This window comes from Thermobia domestica, chromosome 3 (genome assembly GCF_964235325.1).
Source record: "Thermobia domestica chromosome 3, izTheDome1.hap1.1, whole genome shotgun sequence".
Classification (NCBI taxonomy): domain Eukaryota; kingdom Metazoa; phylum Arthropoda; class Insecta; order Zygentoma; family Lepismatidae; genus Thermobia; species Thermobia domestica.
Window position 1 is genome coordinate 308,712,849 of NC_137456.1, and position 20,650 is coordinate 308,733,498.

General features: G+C 36.7%; 1 protein-coding gene across 1 annotated transcript in view; it reads right to left on the reverse strand.

Annotated features, from left to right (window-relative positions):
• Positions 1-20,650, reverse strand: part of Msh6 (DNA mismatch repair protein Msh6) — a 180,944-nt gene that overhangs the window by 158,447 nt on the left and 1,847 nt on the right. Inside the window, exon 2 of the mRNA XM_081752554.1 lies at positions 9,751-9,910. Within this exon, the coding sequence (XP_081608680.1) occupies positions 9,751-9,910 (160 nt within the window). The remainder of the gene's footprint in view (positions 1-9,750; positions 9,911-20,650) is intronic.

Sequence of the window (20,650 nt, forward strand, 5' to 3'; positions counted from 1 at the left end):
TGAAATCTTCATCTAACGCTTAGACTAAGGGAGAAAGACAAGTGACAGACCTATATCCTTCTGGTACAATAAAGCCTGCGTAAGTTAACTACTTGTTGCATAAGAAAATTCCGATTTGCACAAATAGGCAACACAGTAATACACAGTGGTACATATCAAATCCCAATCCTCTCAATTTCGTATAACTACTACAAGAAAATATACAAGCTTCTATTTACTTTCGTTGTTGCAATTTGCTTTTACGTTCTGTGGTTTGTTTAGTTCCGTTTCACATATTGTTATACTTTGTACTTTGCAAACAGTGACTAAGCAGCACTCGTAAATTCTAGTTCTTTTCTCTCATGGATTTTCACATAGAAAAGTTGGTAGACAGTTTATCTTGATCACAAATACGTGGAAAATTCATTTTATAACAAAGTAAATAAATAAATAAAAATAAGTTCTAGGATGTCAGACTGTAACCAAGCAATCGGGTCCTCGCTTATGAAAACAAATGCCTCGAAAGCAGACAGCCAAAATGACTACTACTGACCGGATATCAAATTCAAGACATGTATCTAAAACTTTTCAATCGTATCCTTTAAAAAAAGATGATTAATGAAACCGTCCTCTAATTTCTCTGTTAGGAAGTTTGTCAAAAGAAAGAGCAAGGATTTTCTTTCCCCTTTCAAACGTGATCCTTGGTTTCATAAAGCACATGAATGACAGCTCAGTGAAACATTAAAAACAACACATATGTAGAAACAGAAATAGTTGAACGAAAATAGCTCGTGTGTATTTCCTTCCGTAATAATTGGAGTTGAGTTGATTTTGAGTTTAACGCCCCGTTCAACAGCGAGGCTATACGAGACGTGGACCTACTGATTAACGTGGAATCCGAACCACGTTAAGCTCCCGCCGGGAATCGAAAGGCGCGTACGCTAACCGCTTAGCCAGGAAGGAGCTCTCAGTAGTAATTGGAAAACTACCAGATTTACATTAAGTGGGGAAATCATTTTGAGCAGGAATATACGAGCATAGGCTACAGTTAGATGCAGTAAGAAAAGAGGTCAACTTCATAAACAAATTTTTCTGTATTTGTTTACGACTAAGTAATCCCAAGGCAAAACTAAATTCGGAGTAATCGACTCAGAATAGATTTCGAACTATCACTCACAATCTCTTCAAATGTTGCTTAAGAAACATTAACCGTTAAACTAATACGTTTCTGGTCCAATAGCAGCCAAGCAAACTACGAATATAACAACTGCAAAATATTCCATACAGAAATAATTATTAGATTTATTGCAAAAATTCTTCAGCGGAAAACGAATGGGAGGGTGTTAGAAATGGTGAAGGAGAAAGAACAATTTTAGATACTATTAAGAAAAGGAAGAGGAATTGTCTGGGACATTGGTTAAGAAGGAACTATATCATTCATAAAGGATGTGCTAGAGGATATGGTTGCAGGAAAGAGAAAAAGATAAAAAAATAGAGGGGCGAATGAAGCTACAGTTAATGAACTGTATCAAAACAGATATACCGTGAAGACAAAAATGTTTTCTGGAGACCATAGTGCATGGAAGCTTCTCTGTTGCAACAAGTGACCTGCCAATAATGGTAGATGATGATTATGATTATTACTGTTATATTATGTTAAAATATTATACAGCTCCAGAACCTTTGGATGATCCCGGACTAATCCAAGTTGGTCCCTACTTTCTCACATCCTTTTGTAAGCTTCCTAATTATTCATTTTATTAAATGGTAATGTCTTCCATTTTCCCAGCCTTCTGTCACCCCATTTTTATTCAGCTGAACAACTGAGGAACTCATTATGTTTACGAAGACAGTCATGTGTCATTTATGTGACATGGTAATAAAAGACAGGATTACCACACGTTCTCTTTTCACCGGTCATGTCCTCTTTAATTCTGGAAAATGTATTTGGGTGGCTTTAAAATTCCGAAGAACACGTCCAAGTGTTTCAAGAAAATTAATTAGAACAATGTTACGACAAATAAACTCCTAGATCAGCTTGCGCAAATGTCGAACAAAATCAGCCGCCTGTTTAAACGACTAGTGTTTTTACTGTGTTTCAAGGTTGGTACTCCTGATGATGTCATATGATTTCACTTGTTTTATGTTTCAATTCCGCAAGGTTTGCATTTTGAGTTTGACGGAACGACCTATTTGCATTTGACAACTTTAATTCCTTTCTTTGTGTTTTGTTTCAAATAACAATACTTGAAATGAGGTTACGTGAAATTTGGTTGCGTGAAATTTGGTAACTCTGGTGTAAGACCAAAATTTTGCGTATGAAACTCATACAAGTGATCAACGTACATATTACAGATGAGACTACACGGTGGATCAAAAGTCTCTCATCATTCCTTATAAAATGAAAGCCAGTGAAGACAGCCGGAGTTGGTAATTGTACGGACATGTTAGGCCGAGAGGGAACCTTTATGGTGCTATGGCGTGAAAGATGAACGGTTTCCATCTTGAATCTCGCTCAAAAAATGTAAATGGGGAAGGGGGTTTTGTGATATACGAAACAAGGCTATAATTTTACGCGAAACTACTAAACAGTGTAGTCAATTTTACATAACTGCAATAACTTTGAGGTTATAAGCACATTAAACTCAAATTTATCTTTTTTTAACAGGTGCTGAAAGCCAGTAGCCTAAGAGAACGCATTGAGATCGTCCAGATGTGGGATTGTAGAAGCTCCCATGCTGTAGCTCGTGATTTCAATGAAAGATATGCTCAAAATGCTCCAGTTTCGTACGTTGCAGTGGCAGTTACTGGCCAAGTTCGAACGACAACTACAGCTGAGGACAGGCCACGACCAGGTAGGCCCAAACAGCTACTGGCGAAGGCACAACTACATAGCAGTGCTCCCATCGTTTAAGTCTCCCTAGTGCAGCAAACATCGATCATAACTGGAACGCCACGCCCGCCAAACCTCCATTTGCAAGGTGTTACAGACGCGTAAGTGCCATCCTTACACGCTACAGCTCCAGCTACATCTTGCTGAAGATGATCCAGATCAGAGAATGCAATTTTGTGAGTGGGCAGTGGAACAATTGCAGCAAGATCCCAACTATGCAAAGCAAATTTTACACACTGATGAAGCAAATTTTCATGTTACTGGGGAGGTAAACAAATAAAATTTACGCTATTGATCTCAGAAAGCAGTGGACAGATCTGTGTAAAATGGTTGGTGCAGGGTAAATTACGGTGTGGGTACGGATCTTGGGGACACGTATCATTGGTCTATTTGTTATCCCTCCTACTTTAAGTGCAGAGCATTACGTTGACGTTAGAACAACTCATTCTTTCCTCAGTATCGGCCCCGAATGGCAGCTTTCCCTAATTTTACCAACATGATTGGGCGTCACCTCATTCTGGACTGCAGATACGTCAGTATTTGAATTAATATCTTCCTAGTCAATCGACATAAGTCAGTGAAATGGGTTACCTGATTTATCACCGTTGTACTTTTACGAGTGGGGTCATCAAACGCTCATTTTATATGGCGAAAAAATTACGGATCTGCATCATTTGGAGTAACGGATACGGGACGCATGTGCACAAATCACATCTGAGACACTGCTCTGGGTTCACACAACTTGAAAGATACGTCTGCAAACATGCGTAGCGCAACATGGCCAGCACATTGAGCACATTCTGTAAGAGGTAATGTGAGTTTCATGTGCTTATAGCGTGAAAGTTATTACAGATTATATTAATGTAAATCTGAATACACCATTGAGTTTCTCGTAAAATTCAATCCCTGTTTCATGTATCACATTACCCACTTCCCATTTAAACTTTTTGAGCGAGATTCAAAATGGCGGACAGCGAGATGGCCGTTCAGCTCCGTGCAAATAGACAGGCGGTAGTGGTTACAATGATTGTCATTGTCCTCTTAGATTTGGGCAGTAAAAGCATGTTTTCCTGGGTCCAGGAAGCTGTTGTTGAGGGTTCAGGGTTGATACGAAATCTGATATTGACACACGAAGATTCCGCTGCAAATGTGGTTACTCACAAGTAAAGGGATGAATCGAGTTACGTAATGAGACTTAGTTAGCTTGATAGAGGATGTGAAAATATGTATATGTGCAAAGTTATAGCGGCTGAGCGCCATAAGAAACAGAGGATGAGGGAGTAAAAGTTGGTGAGAGAAGGGCTATGCTGTTTTTAAATACATCAAATAAACTGTTGAATCGTGAAAATAGATAGCACAAATGGTGGTAGTTTCACATATTGGCAAAAGAAGAATAGGCAGGGTAGATCACGAACCTCCGCCGCCATCTCAAAATCCGCCATTTTGAAATATGTGATATTCTTTTCAAATGGAAAGGTAGTCATGTGATATGTCAATTAGGGCCAGCATGTTCTCAAAAAGTCAATTATGAACTTTACTGATTGTTATCTGCACTTATTTGGAAGATTTAGGATCATCTTTATAGTTATTTACAAAAATCTAGGAGAATGATACTCGTATATTGAAAGTCTGGATTATCACGAATATACGTGTAAGTTGAACATATCTATACACCAAGAAAACTAACAGTGAAATTTGATAATAATATGTAATAATATACAAGTTGGATATCAAATTTCACTGTTCGTTTTCTTGGTTTGTAAATATGTTCAACTTATCAGGATTCTGAAACATATTTTTTAGATAGCGCACATATTAGTTCCTAAGTGAAGTCTTGATCCAACTACGGTAGGCCCCATAATATTGGAGCTATTGACCTTTAAAGTTAATTTTTTCATGTTTTCGGTAGCCCATGATTTCTACACCCAGGTTGCTCTATACTTTTTGTCTTATCTTGGTGTCAGGAATCACCTCCCAAATGTTGTTGGTGTTGTTTTGAAACACACTGTAGATGCACCACTGTTACAAATAAAACTCGCAGAAAGTGAAGCATGCAATATTCAATGGGTAATGGGTAGTAGGAAATGTTAATTTATTTCCCCGTACGCAGCTAAAACATACGCTCGTATAAGTTTGGTAAAAATAAATAAATACAGTATAACCTCGTTAACACGAACTCGTTTAAGCCGAACGCTCGGTTAGGACGAACAAAATTCCGGTCCCGGCATCGCTGTACGTTATCTTATAGGAAGTTTTATCGGTTAACACGAATTTCGGTTAGCACGAATTACGAACTAATTTTTAGTCCCTTGAGTCAGTAAAGGTTTTCATTTAACACGAACACTTTCAATTTTTTTTTTTTTTTTTTTTTTTTTTGTTGTTGTTGTTGTTTGTTGTTTCTTTCTGGATTAATTTCAGATTTCATTCCAGATCGGTTTTTGTCATACAATATTTATACAGACGAAAATTGCCTTGTAAATAAGAGAAAAACCAGAAACAGGTATCTTTCCTCTCTTATGAGGTATTGACTCTGTCCTCCGTCAAGCGCTGAACATCCAGGTGCTTGGCAGACGAGCTGCTGGCGACAGCTCGAGACAAAATATATTCTCTCCCCTGTAACTCCAAACTGGTGACAGCAGTCATAAATACCTTTCCGTTACTAGCGGTACCCAACCTGCTAGCGAACTTATCAATTTTATAACTTGACCTGGATTTTCTGCGTGGAAACTTTTTTTTTTTTTAATCTTCGAAGATATAATAATAAACTTACTGTACTGTTTTCACTTTTCAGAGGATAATACCGAGACCGAAACTAGTCTCGATCTCGATCTTAACTCGAATTTGAGACCGAGTCGTGCTTTCCGAAATCGAGACGAGACCGAAGCTCTGTCTCGTCTCGATACAATTCTGTGGATGATATCAAGACGGAAAATAGTCTTGGTCTTGTCTCGAATTTGGAACCGAGAGGAGACCAAGACTACTCAGTCTCGTCTCGATACCATCTCTAGTGTTTTCTATGACATACATAATAAACTGTAGTGGTATTATAGTCTGTATACTGTAGTGCGTATGTATGGAGAAAATGTATTCGAATAATAAAATTTGGGTCCTCGGTTAACACGAATTTTTTTAACACGAACTCCTGATTTTTCAGTCCCTTGGAATTCGTGTTAACGAGGGTTTACTGTAAATGAATGAATGAATAAATAGAAATAAGTGGCAGGGAAAATATGTGGTTAATTCTAGTAATAGTTCTGTTCAAAAAACACCTGAAATTTTGCAATGTAGACAACTTGAAATTTTTGTATATGTTGTAGTATTGAAACAGATTCCCAAAGCATTGGATAAACAGAAAATATGTATTTCAAAACCAGTTTAGTCATTTACTACTTAGGCTTTGATTTCCGATTTGTTAGACAAAGATATTAACATTTTTCAAGAAAATGAACATTCTAAAGATATTTTAGTAAAATATATGCGTTTTTAAACGATTTTTTAAAAAAAAAATTAGATTAAATATTTTAGATTTTATATTAAGAAGGTGTATGGAGAAGAATGTTCAGATAGATACTTCTGTATATTTTAATAAAAGAATCTACTTATGTTATTAAAATAGAACTTCTACAAGGTCCCAGTGATCAGTAGTATCTTAGCGTTGTACTTATATGGCAAACTACATTAGTTTAGTCTGTAAACTATACTATCCTTTTAGGAGGCAATCAGGCAATAACATGAATATGAAAGAATTTTATATACAGTATTGAAGTTGTATTATGTAATTTTCTGAGAGTTAATGCAAAACAAGCTAAGACTTAAGGCCAAATTCGATGGTAATACTCTCCCTATAACGTTTACTTTTTAAAATAAATGGATCTATCTTCTTTTATTAATTTAATAAAATCTCACTAATAGATTTTTCATTACCATCAAATGGATAGAAAGCCATCAAATGGAAGATTCCCCAAAGGCACAGACACACATTTGTGTAATAGTATGCCAAACTACTTTCTGTCCGAGCCCATTTCCTTGTACTGCATATACAGGGAATATACTCGAGGAATGTCAGTGACGTTCATTAACATTATTCATTGTTCCGAAAGTCACTCATGCTTTGAAAAGTTGCTTTAAATTCTGTATGTGTAACATATTATTGAAATGTCTCGAAATATTGAATAATTTTCTTCATGAATGATTTATTTCACATCTTTTTTATTTCATATGCAAGCGCAGTGTAATCTCATTATGCAAAATCCATGGTTTTGTAATATTTTTGATATGTATGTTTTCTAGATTAGGAAATCATGGAAAACATTGTGATTTTGCTGAAAACTTAATACTGAGAAATGATGAATTTTAAATATGCTAATACGTGTTTTTGCATAAATAATGTTTTGCATTTTTTAGTTTACATGTGTTTTAGCTTATAGTTGTTCTAACACGAGATACTAAGTACAATAAGAGTAACTAGCAAAATTAGTTCGTTCAATAATGATTGGCACTCTCCCCTATAACTGGTACCAAGTAGCAGTTTGAAATGTTTGTTGATGTATGCATTAAGATAGACTATAGTACTATCCAACCCCACTAAATGGTTTTGTTTCTTTCTGTAGGTAGCACATTGTAGCAGCAGTTGTTCCAAATTGCCGGCACGCTGGTGGACAGCGAAAAGACAGCATGGAAGCAGACACACATGGGCAACGGTGGACAATGTGGTTTCTCTAGAGGGAAGGAATGAATACTTCAGACATCCACAACAGATTGTTAGCCGTATGTGGGGACACAGCATCAAGTCGCAGATCCGTGTTTCGTTGGGTATCCGAATTCAAAGGAGGCAAAGACAGTGCTGCAAAAAACAAAAGCACTGGGCGTCCTGCAACTGCACGCATACCAAACAATGCCGCGCGAGTGAATGATTTGATAACGGAGCACATGAGATCACGTTTGATGAACTAGAGAAAGAAACAGATCTATCACGGGGTTCCCTTTACACTATCATTCATGAGGATTTGAAGCTGCACAAGGTGTGTGCACAATGGGTGCCTCATGACCTCACCGTTGCACAGAAACAAAAGCGTGAGAAGATTTGCCAGCAGTTGATGCAACAGTACAGTGAAAATCCGAGCGAGTTCTTTGAGCGTCTGGTCACCGTCGACGAAACTTGGTTCATCTACGAGACTCCAGAAAAGAAACGCCAGTCCATGGAATGGAGGCATGCTGGAAGCCCTCGTCCCAAAGAGGCACGGATGGGACTATTCGTGCGGAAACAAATGGCAACCGTTTTCTGCGATCAGGAAAGGATACTGCTGGTGGAATGGCTCCCTCCCAATACGTCCATTGACAGTGAGAGCTACTGCAGTTCACTGCATAGACTCCGCCGACGCATCCAACAACGCCGACAAGGAAATGGGGCCGTAGCGTTCTTCTCCAACACGACAATGCATGACCACATGTCAGTCGCCAGACAATTACCATAGTGCATGAACTAGGGTTTAGTGTACTGCCGCATCATCCATATTCGCCGGATCTGGCTCCTAGCGACTATGCTTTATTCGACACAATGAAAGAGGGCATGAGAGGTAAAAAGTTCAACACAAATGATGAACTCCACGCATTTGTCCACCAGTGGCAGAGAGAGACCCCCCAAGATTAGTTTGCCACGCAAATAAGGAAGCTTCCAGAACGGTGGCAAAGGTGCATAGACATTGCCGGGGAATACCACTAACATAAACTGTAATCGTTTGTTCAATAAATGGTTATGGTGAAAAAAAAAAATGTAGTGCCAATCATTTCTGAACGTCCCAAGTACATAGATGAACATGTAACCATGAATAAGAGTATATGATGTGAATTGTCTTCAATGTGCTACAGTTAAAACAGTACATATTTTATTGTGTTGAACAAGTACTTTATTAATCTGAATTTATTTCTGGATTGTGAATATCATTGTGCAAAGACAAAGTCCTGTGTTTATTTAATATACAGTTTTTAGAAAGATGTGAAACTGTCACATACATATCATACTATCAGAATGGAATATAATATAAGAGTTGTCCTGAAATTTCTTTTTCTTTTCTTTTTCAATCGGGAGGGCGTTAAATTATCCTTTTATTCTTCACTATTCTTTCTAAATACACTGTCCAGAAAGGATTATCGCGCAGCTCAAGGTTTTCTTTTTCCTTTACGAAAATTATCGTAAAACATATTACACATATTTTTTTAATTGGAGGGAGTGATAATCCATACCACATAAAGAGACTAAATTCATCACTCATTCTTACTAATTAATCTCCACCACAGATTTGGAAAAGTCAAAATAAATATATACATTATCGTATCACAACCGAATGAGTTTTACATATATTACCATTGTAATCTAAAAGAAATGGAGGGGAGGATTACAAGTGTTATTCTGCACTGATTTCAACTCCATGTAGGATGAATGATTGGTTATTCAACTCCATATAGATTATCGTGCAACAGACAGACAGACTGATATACGAAGGCCAATCGAGTCGAATAGTAAAGCTTCTCTAACGCTCGCCTCAATTAAAGAAGATCAACTTAAGTTTTACTATCTTACCTATGTCTACCAGTATTGTTAAAAAAAAAAAAAAAAAAAAAAATCCTAAACATTGAACTCACTTCATAAAGTTATATCTTCACTGTACATTGGAGATTTTAATACCTTAACTTGAAATAAAGATCTCAATTGATTAAGCAATGTTCAAATTTAATTTCGTTTATGAATAGGAAGACAGAATTTTTCGGGGAGGTCGTAACTGTTTGAACAATCCTATACATAAGTTGACTAAATTTCTTGTCTATGACCTACGGATTATAGTTGTAATAAAATTCAAGTAACTAGGAAATCTACTTACTTTTTTCTCACCCATGACCGAGATGGTGGGTCATCAAAGAACTGAACGTGTATTTCGTTCCCACGTTTATGCGTCTGCAGCTTTGGATGATTACACACAAGGCTAGGCCACCATGGATACCCGTCTAACTTTGCCCACACCAGATCACAAAGCTGGAACACTAGCAAGAACGATGAGCTCTCATTAACTTTTGTTCATGAACGAAAGAAACATGTGTTAATACATATTAAATGTATACTTACTATAGAAATATGAACAGGAACGTAAACTACTTACTGTATTCCTAGTTCCAAATTTACATAATTTTCGATCTCTGAGCATGAACAAGCTACCTTGACATTTTTCCAGGGATCGAACGAATATATACAGGATGTGCAGAAAGTTTCTGTGCACGGAAACTTTGTAATGATTAGCATAAAATATTTTAAAGAAAGGGGCTTCCACAGTCCGTAGAAATATATGCATACACTTATGTACGTTAGAGTAGCGAAGATCTTTCTGATGATACACATAAAGGCAACTGCGTTCATAGGTCATATACACTACTTACTACAAACGCATTCCTAGTGCACAGTAATTTTATGGACACCCTGTATTTGGCTATTTGAGTTACATAGATAATCCACTATCATATATGACATGACATTATTGAAGATAAGTTTAAAAAGAACTGTATACTTGCAGAAATGGCATATTAAGCACATTAATTTCTATGCAACAGAAACATCTAAACAGCACCCATTTTCTTTTCTTTTTTAAATTTCTCGACTACGTTACATCTGTTCTTTACAAGCTCACTAATGAACTTGTTCTCGAGTCGTAAAATTACATTTATCTCACAAATCCCTGAAACCATACCTTCATAAGATCGTCCGGATTTCATTAAACTCTATATAGAAGATTTACACATGTAAGTACTTGTTGAGGAGTTCTTCTGGCATATCATTATGCATTGTATAATTGTTGAAAATATATAGGCCGAGACCGAGAATGTAGATGAACAGTTGACCGCAAGCCTCGTTTCGGTCCGTAAATACAAACAGAAGTCAAAAACGTTTATTCCTGTCGTATTTAATCTAATGTTTACATAATCTCTCTCTTTGGAACTGAAATACAAAACTTTCAACCACTTACGCGGCTATGACGTGTTGACACATCTGGATGTGAACGTCACAATGTAACTCATTTCTTACACAACATTTGGGTTGTCTGTTTTAAGTTTTCGTTGGCGAGATTTTGTACTCTCTCAACATTGCAATGAGCTGAGGAAGGCAGCGTTAGATCTACCCCTGCGGGATCGCGAGCAAGCAAGAAAATTTATAATAATAATGTTTTTGAGATTCTATATATGTAAAACAATGAAAATCAAAATTCTGATTTTTTTTTCTCACTATTAGCCGCTTGGTTATCGATAAGTGCCTCACATAACGCGTACAAATGTGAGTAAGCCTACATTCCCAGCCCCTGATCGAAGTATGCAGTGTGAAATACGAAACATTTTCCAATGACTCAAGTGTTGTTGCAATGTGTGTATTAATTTCGGATGTAATTTCAATGCAGACATTGTAAAGTGTATCGATCAACTACCAACAGAATTCTTTAAAAAAGGTTAGTGTTTATTTGTTCAATAAATAATTTTTACTTACGAAATATATATTATGTTCGTCAGTTCCTATGTTATTTTTCTAAGGTGTTGGCTTATAAAATATCCTTCATATATTTACTCTGTCTGTCAGTGTGTCCATCTGGGAGACCCAACACCTCAAGAGCTACTTGATGGAAAACCATGAATTTTGGAAAGGATGTAGAGGGTCATAAATTAGGAACCAAGTTCGTTGAAGGACGTGATCCATCCAGTTGATTCCAAGATAAGAATATTAAAAAAAATCGGTTCCCCTACGGAAGTAATTATGGATATCATCCCTACCTAACAACAATCATTGGCCACCGGAAGGAGCACACACAACGTTTATTAACATGGCAAACCGCCGATCTCTTTATGAACGAGCTCAGACTGCTGCGCGTTACGAAGTGCGGAAATTGATCGTTTTAGTGTAGAGATGGTGTTGTACAGTGAATGGGGTGCATGTAACAATTTGTCCAGAGACTATTAAGGTGGATCACCACCCGGAAGTCAGTATATATTTCAGCTCATCTCCTTAACTACTGCGCAATGAAACGTTACATATTATAAATATTGTACTATATGATAAAGTTATGTTTCAGCTACAACACAAGGCACTGCGTCATTTGGTTGTGTCTTCTGATATCGAAAAAGGTAACAAATAAAATAAAATATTTGTTTCGTTTTACAATGAGCACACAAGATGGCACTTGCTGTTAGATCTTACTAGAAGTGCTCAATTTTATGAAATGTTTATTTGAATGTGTAAAGTACTTTAAAGTAACGATCTTATTACGAAATAGATATATTATTTGGCCGTTTTTCGTGTTATGTTTCACATTTTATTTAAATATTAATTTACATTTAAGGAAATAGATTTTGAGAAGAAACTTGCGCAGAACGACATAATGCGTTGTTGCCAAAATTGGACGTTTGATTCCTGGGTTCTGGCGTTGCAGTTCGAGAAGCGGAACTTAGCTGTGAATTGCGGTAAGGGTCAAAAACTAATTTCTCAAGTAAGTATCTCTTCTATCAACATCCTATAAAATTCTTTCAAATATTCTATTAGCAAGACTGACCCCATACGCAGATGAAATTATTGGAGATTATCAATGCGGATTTAGACGGAATCGCTCAACTATCAACCAAATATTTACCATTCGCCAAATACTCGAAAAAAAGTGGGAATACAATACCCCGGTACATCAACTATTTATTGATTTTAGAAAGGCGTACGACTCGGTTAGGAGAGAAACATTATACAACGTCCTTACAGAACTTGGAAAACCGAGAAAGCTAATTAGATTAATTAAGATATGTTTAAATAAATCCCAAAGTAAAGTCCGGGTAGGAAAATTTTTGTCCACGAGCTTTCACGTCGAAAATGGCCTGAAACAAGGAGATGCGTTGTCGCCACTATTATTTAACTTCGTTCTGGAATACGCTATAAGGAAAATCAAAGATAGCAACCAGGGCCTAGAATTGAACGGTATTGACCAGGTTATGGCATATGCTGATGACGTAAATTTAATAGGTGATGATAGGAGAACAATAGAAAGAAATGCAGAGATCTTATTAAACGCTTGCAGGGACATGGGTTTAGAAGTAAATGCAGAGAAAACTAAATACATGGAAGTGAGTCGGGACCGGAATACAGCAAACTATGGATGCGTTAAAATATTAAATAATACTTTTGATTAAGTGGATAGTTTCAAATACCTAGGATCAATATTAACAGAGGAAAATCATATTCACGGAGAAATTAAATGTCGACTAAAAGCAGGGAATTCGTGTTACTATTCGGTTCAAAATCTCTTGTCGTCGCGAATTCTGTCGAGAAATCTGAAGCTTAAAATATACAAAACGGTAATTATGCCTGTTGTTCTGTATGGCTGCGAAACATGGTCACTTACTCTGAGGGAAGAACATAGACTGAAAGTATTTGAGAACAAGATCCTGAGACGAATATTAGGACCCAAGAGAAACGGGAATGGGGAATGGCGGAAACTGCATAACGAGGAACTACATAATTTATATGGTTTACCCAACATTGTTAGGGTCGTGAAGTCTAGGAGGCTTCGGTGGGCGGGTCATGTAGTTAGAATGGAAGAAAGTAGAAACGCTTTCAAAGTCTTGACAGGAAGACCAATCGGAAAACGACCATTAGGAAGACCTAGGCGCACATGGGAGGACAATATTAAGATGGATCTCGCAGAGATTGGAATACAAAGTAGAAACTGGATGCAGTTAGCTAAGGATAGAAGTCAGTGGAGAGCTTTTGTGAACGCGGCATTGAACCTCCGGGTTCCATAGGCCATAGAGTTAGTTAGTTTTTTAGTATCCAAGCAGAATTTCATGATTACTTTCTTTATTATCTAGCACCAGTAAACACTCGACACTACCTGGCAACGCCGCACTATTCAAGCAGTATTTAGCATAGCACCGACAGCATCTAGTGATCCACCTTAAGAATTGAAAAACGAAGTTAAATAACCACAAACTGTAAAAGACGTAGGAAGAAAGAACAGCTCATCCACATCAGTCAGGAAAATGTGGCAAGAGTGCAAGAAATATTCACACACAGCACGAAAAAAATTAACACGCCAGACGGCTCATGAAAGTGGATTATCAAGGCATGAAAACTCATTGTTTTGCATAAAGACCTAAATTTTCGCCCATGGAAACCTCTCTATATACAAGATTTGAAATTCGAGGACTGTGACCGAAGGATGAAATTCGGAGAGTTAATACTGGCTTGGCACGAAGATTGGTCACAACCGTTTGAGATCATCTTGCGGAGTGACGAGACCATATTCCATGTTGGGGCTTTTGTCAATCACCGTAACTGCCATTACTGAGCATGGCGTGATATTGCTCTAAATGAATGTTGAAAGGATGAAAATTCTTTCCAAAGTGACCGTGTGGTGCTGAATAATGGCGACAAGACTCGTTCACTCATATCTTGTGTGTGATACCATGAATGTCGAGCTTTACCTTTAGATGATTCAAGATTGCGTGTGACCTACAGGATCGAAATAGGAAAACATTGATGACCTGATTTTCATGTAAGATGATGCACCACCCCATGTTGCAGTAACTGTTTGCGAGTGGTTAGACCAGAAGTTTCCTGAGCGTTGGCGTGGCCAGCAAGATTTTTTTGTACAAGTTCAAATCTTGCAGTGAAGAAATTGGAAACACAGATTCAAGAGGTTATTGCAAATATCCCAATAGACTTCCTTCAAGGAAGCAACAATTGTATCCCTGGCTGTTTGAGGAAACTGGTTAGCAATTCAGGTGCCAATGTTGAGACTATTATTTCATTTTGTTATGAAGTTAAGGACATGTACAGGTTTTTTTCTAAACTAAATAAATAAATAAATAAATAAATAAGAATCAATATTACAGAATTTATAACAGTTTTTTTTTTAAATACCTATTTATTTTTCACCCACCCTGTACACTCAAAATAAGACAATGAACACTCTTGTTATATGGTTAAGCGTCTTCCGCGCGGGAGATACGAGTTTGATTCCCGGCGGAGCTCATGTAGTTCTGACCCCAAGTTTCACACATCCTTGGGTGCTGAAAGATGCAATGAGAACAACTCTAATCTATCCAAAAGACAATATTGAAGCAATGAAACAGAGATAGCTGCGGATACCTAATATTTTGTATAAACAAAACATGTCAGCAAAGGAAAGGAAGAACTCCCTCGCGCCAAAGCGGTTAGCGTACGCGCCTTTGGCGTGGTAGGCCCGAGTTAAATTCCCGGGGAGTTAAATTATGTGGTTCGGATTCCACGATAAACTGTAAGTCCAAGTCTCATATATATACCCTCGCTGCTGAACGAAAAGCTTAACTCAAAATAAAATCAAATCACAAAAAAAAAAAATAAATAAATAAATAAAAAATAAAAATAAATAAGTTAAAGAGGTGTCATTAACCGGAGGTATTGTATTATTGATATTTCAAATGTACGGAATAACTAGTGTAAAGTGTAGATTTCGAGTAATGTAGGAATATAGCATAGTTGGGAAAATTATTGTGAAAAATAATATAAAAACAAATGCTACGAGCGATACTACATGTGAGTATTGTGTACATGTGTAAGAGAGTCGCTTGTTGAAGCCTACAAATGTCCTAATGGCTGATTTGCTGCAAGGAGTTTAAAATTATGCTCTAGTAACATACAGAAAAACAGTAATTTATTATTACTACACTTTTTATTACAGTGATTTTGCCTTATTTTGCACATAATTATAGGAAACGAAAGATTAAAATGGGTCCATGACATTTGGGCGCGGCCGTTTAGAGGTAGACGTTTGGGCGTGAGACATTTGGGCGCAAAACCTTTTATCCAAGTAGGTTTACCTACCTACATATGTTGTATTTCGTAACTAGAGCCCGGATGTTAAGCACTAAAATATGAAAATAGGCACTGGAAATTTAGAAAAAAAAAATCCGCAAATATTATTGCAAAAAGTAAAAATAACATCAGCAAAATTTCTGGACATCGTGCACTACTTGTCTCTACCTGTTGAAAAGAAATGGGAAGGAATAGCAGCAGACTCTCGACTATTCGGCTCGCGAGTATCCGGTCTCCGTACTATGCGGCTTTAAAAGAATATTTCCTTTTAATAAAATAAAACATGTAATTTATGTAGAAAGACGTACGTTTATCGTTAATGTTTTGTTATTTTAAAGATGTGACTATATATTCATACTGCACTGTGTACTTGATTTGTTGAGTCAAACATTATTAAATTTATCTTAAAATGTGTACAATACTCTACACATTTTCATGATAAATTATTAAAATGCGTGGTATAAAACATAAAATGTTTATTAAGTACTGGTCTGTACCAAGAGGTCAGAAGAAAAGAAAAAGAGCTGGAAATGAAAATGGCGTTTTTAATGTTGTGGGTGGGTCTGGGAGTAAGTATTTATTAATTTTTTTTTTAATGATCTGCCCAATAGGCCGTATAGTTGATACTTTATTGTATTAATAGAAAGCTATTTTAGATTTCATAAAATAGGCATTTATCGGCACTAGCTATACATTGAAATAGGAAGAATACGCCAAATAAAATTTACTGTAGGCAGCCTGACGCAACAAAACAAATTTTTGTCCTTTATGATATATCTAACGTAAAGGAACGATACGATTGAGCAACATAAGAAGAACAGCATTATTTCCAATAAGAATATGAAATCTACATGACAGTATAACAGAATTCTCAATGACCAGTCAAGAACGAACAACCACACCGAAGTAGCTCATCGTGGACTGCTTTGCGCCCAAACGTCCTGCTCCGATTAAAATGGGCAAAGCCATAGATATTTTTTTAAACAGACGTATCGCACTCTCAAAATAATATTGGCATAACCTTAAAATGACAATTTTGCATATGAGCCAAAAAGAATCGTTGAATCTAAAGAAACTTGAGTATCTTTTCAATTTTTACTATTAAATATCGTAGAAGAGACCTTTCTTACGTACATACAATTACAATTATTACACATTAAAAACTCATAATTTAAACTTATTTTGTGCTACTACAGTCTTATTCTGCAGGTGCAATATGTTTTAAAGTAATTTTATGAAGCATTCTTACAAAAATAAATAAATAAATAAATAAGGAAGACTATAAGAATAAACATTCCAAATGATTACGGAATGCACGTGAGAAAACTATGTTCGACACTGGGCGCCGAAATATCTCACTCCTGAACAACTGCATAATAGTGAAGACGTGTGCCATGATTGTTTCAGGAGGATTCAAAATTATCCAAATTTTTGAAAAATGTCATTACAAGTGACGACGAGGCTTAGATCTAAGTACGACCCAGAAACCAAACGACAAAATGCAAGGTAGCACATTCCAGCTCACGACCGAAAAAAAGCGTGAATGATCCAAGTCATCCGTATTTGCTTTGACAGCAGTAGAGGCATTCTTCATAAGAATTCGTGGTAAATACCTCAATGATGAACGATCAACAAAGATTTTTATTGTGAAGTTTTTGAACGGCTGCGAAGATGGGTTGCTCGTGTGCGGCAAGACATCTAAAACACCTGGTGGCATACGCACAGAGCTTTCGGTTGTAGTGCTTTTGGCATGGCAAAAAAAAAAAAAAAATCCCTGTCGTTCCTCAGCCTCAAAGGTTATTCATCACTACGGAATGACAGAAAACATCAAAGTGGTAGTAATCAACCAACTGAAGGCATCCCACTTTCTCAATTCCAGTATTGTTATGAATACGGGAAATATCTCCATCGCTGCGTGGGTTCCTAAGGAAACTATTTTGAGGGTGACAGAGATATTTTTTGCAAATGTAAGTGTATTATAAATAAACGTTCAGTCTCATTACTTTATGTATTTCAGTCAATAATATCAAAAATCAACCTTTTAAAAAAATAAATAAAAAATAAAGGAAATCTACAGAGAATATGAACACTTAACCATTTTATGAATCTCTATACGACTGAAAAAAGCCAAATGTTTATCGCCGCGGAAATAAAAATACATCTGTGAATCAAGGCGCTATATCCATTCTTCCTAAGATCCTGCTTTACGTTATCCCCCCCAGCTTAATGGCCTATCGAATGGTCTTTCCCCAAGGACGACTAATTAATATTCTATCGTTTTGTCTTCCATACAAGACATATGGTCAAGTCTATATCAGACGCCTTGACTGTCTGCAATACAGTAAAACCCCTAAATAACGGACACCAATGAGACACGATCATTTGAACATAAATGAGAGGTGTCAATTACCATGAGATTACATAAATTTAGATTCCTTACAGCTCATAATAATTCTTGCAATACATATAATTACATTATCTATAAATATAATAAGTTATACTCGAAATACTGTACACAATGTCCAAACTGCTATGGTTATGAGGGGGATTTTCAAAACAATAGTGAGGGAAAATATTCCTCTTTGAAATTATATTATATGTATTTTCCTTTTTCTTTGAAGTTGCAGGAAAGTGTGCAAGCCCCAGAAAGAGCAGAAAATTTGTCAGGGAACAGAAGAACATTCACGTATAATTCTTGGCCACCATGTGGCTAGTGGGGCTGCCATTTTGGAACTGTTGTTGCGCCGGTGTTTGTGCATCTGCCGGCTGCTGCCACCTAGAAGACATCCGGCATACTATCGTAAACAGGCATGCCAACTTACAGCTCACTGGCGCCATATGCGAATTTTTATTTCTACTTTTATGGTTTTCATTTGACTCTCCCTCGTATATTTAGATATAAATTTCCAATCCATTATTCAATTAATATACACAATTGTGAGCTTACACTTACGAAAGTAAGTTTGGTTTATAAATTCATGAATGTTTCTTGCATTAGTTTAATAGATTCTACTATTATGCAATTGCAAGATTAGAGGTCAGATCACTAACAAGATCAGTATGCAGATGGTAGTTATTATAGCTAGAACTGCAGAAGGACTACAGGAGACGATTGACAAAATAGCTGACACTGGTAAAACTATATGGAATGGAAATCAACATCGAAAAATCGAAAATCATGAGAATATAGCGAGGAAATGCGCCCTTACGGATCAGAGTAGAACAAAGAGAACTTGAAGAGGTCCATCATTTCAAATACCTGGGAAGTATTTTGACGAAAGACGCGTACTGCACTAAAGAGATCGAGTCAAGATTAGCAAAAGAAGCATTCAACAAGAACAGATCACTCTTAAATAGCAGCCTTAATATTGAACTAAGGAAGAAATTGGTCAAGTGCTACATATGGAGTACTGGACTTCATAGTTCAGAGACTTGGACATTACGGATGTTAGAGAAGAAGTATTTAGGGAGTTTCGAAATGTGGTGTTGAAGGAAAATCGAGAAGATAAAATGGACAGCGAGTAACAAACGAGGATGTTTTAAAACGAATATGCTGCAATCCAATTAGCTTTAGTCAGCGTCCTTCGTAGAAAAGCTAATTGGATTGGACACATCTTACGAAGAAATTGTCTACTTTATACCACCACAGAAGGAAAGATGGAGCACAAATAATCAGAGCCGTGCCGTGGAAAATCAGCGCCCGGGGCGAGAGTATACGACGGCGTTCCCATACATATATTCCAAGCAATTTTTCCTAATTTTCTTCCTTTTTTCTCCCCAATTTTTCGCCCCCCTTACTTTGGCGCCCGGGGCCATCCCCCCCCACGGCACGGCCCTGCAAATAATTGATATTTTGAAAAATAGAAGAAAATAATGCGAGTTAAAAAAAGGAAGCTGAAAATCGAAAAACATGGAAGGAACATTTCCCGGCCCAAACTGAAATCTGAGAAAAAAAAAAACTTATTAGTCCCAGGGCCTGCCAAAAGGCAGAATAATAATAATATTTTAAAAAATAAATCTTTAAGGTTTACGTCCCACGATTATGCTGGCTAGCTAAAGAAGACGGTGATGATGAGAAATGAATAATAATAATAAAGTAATATTCTAAATATTGCTTCCTTGCAATGTTTAGTAAAGATAAAATACTCTAAAATTCCGTACCAAATCTTTCTTCATACAATACAAACCCTCGAAACATGAATGTAAGTCATTTATTGAATTCACAAGCATTTTCAGCATACGTGTAGGGTGACGTGGGGCAATTATGGCAAGGACCTATAATTTCTATATATTTCAGTTGCATAGCTCAACTCAGTATGTATTATTTAGCGTTACACTTACATAAGGATAGCGAAATTGTTTAAAAAGAAACTAGTTTTAGTAGATGTTATAAGCAATAAAGAAAATAGTTTCCATCTGCTGCACGGAGATTTCATAGCCCTTTGTCTGGTGTATATATATATATATATATATATATATATATATATATATATATATATATATATAATCTTGTTCCAAAGCATTATAAAAGACAATTGGATCATCTATTGCAGTAAATGATATGATTTATCAGGGAAGTTATAACTATCCCATCAATATAAGGCACTTCACTGTCAAATTCAAGTCTGGATGCTTTTTGAATGGTTTGAATTCGAATGTTGGTTTCCACGTTGTAGTTGTTGTTGGAAGAGTCCCAGCCACCCCCGCGTAATAACGTGTACTTTTATCCTTTAAAAATCAGAATTCAGTAAATTGTTTATAACAATACAAATGTATTGGTGTTGGCAAGGTTCTAGAACACAGGTCCCCTTTCAATTTATCTGTAATAAAGGCAGAAAACAACGTGCCCTATGGGGCTCTAAACCGCCTTCACTCGCTAACACTCGCTCGGCAATACTATGTGAATTAAA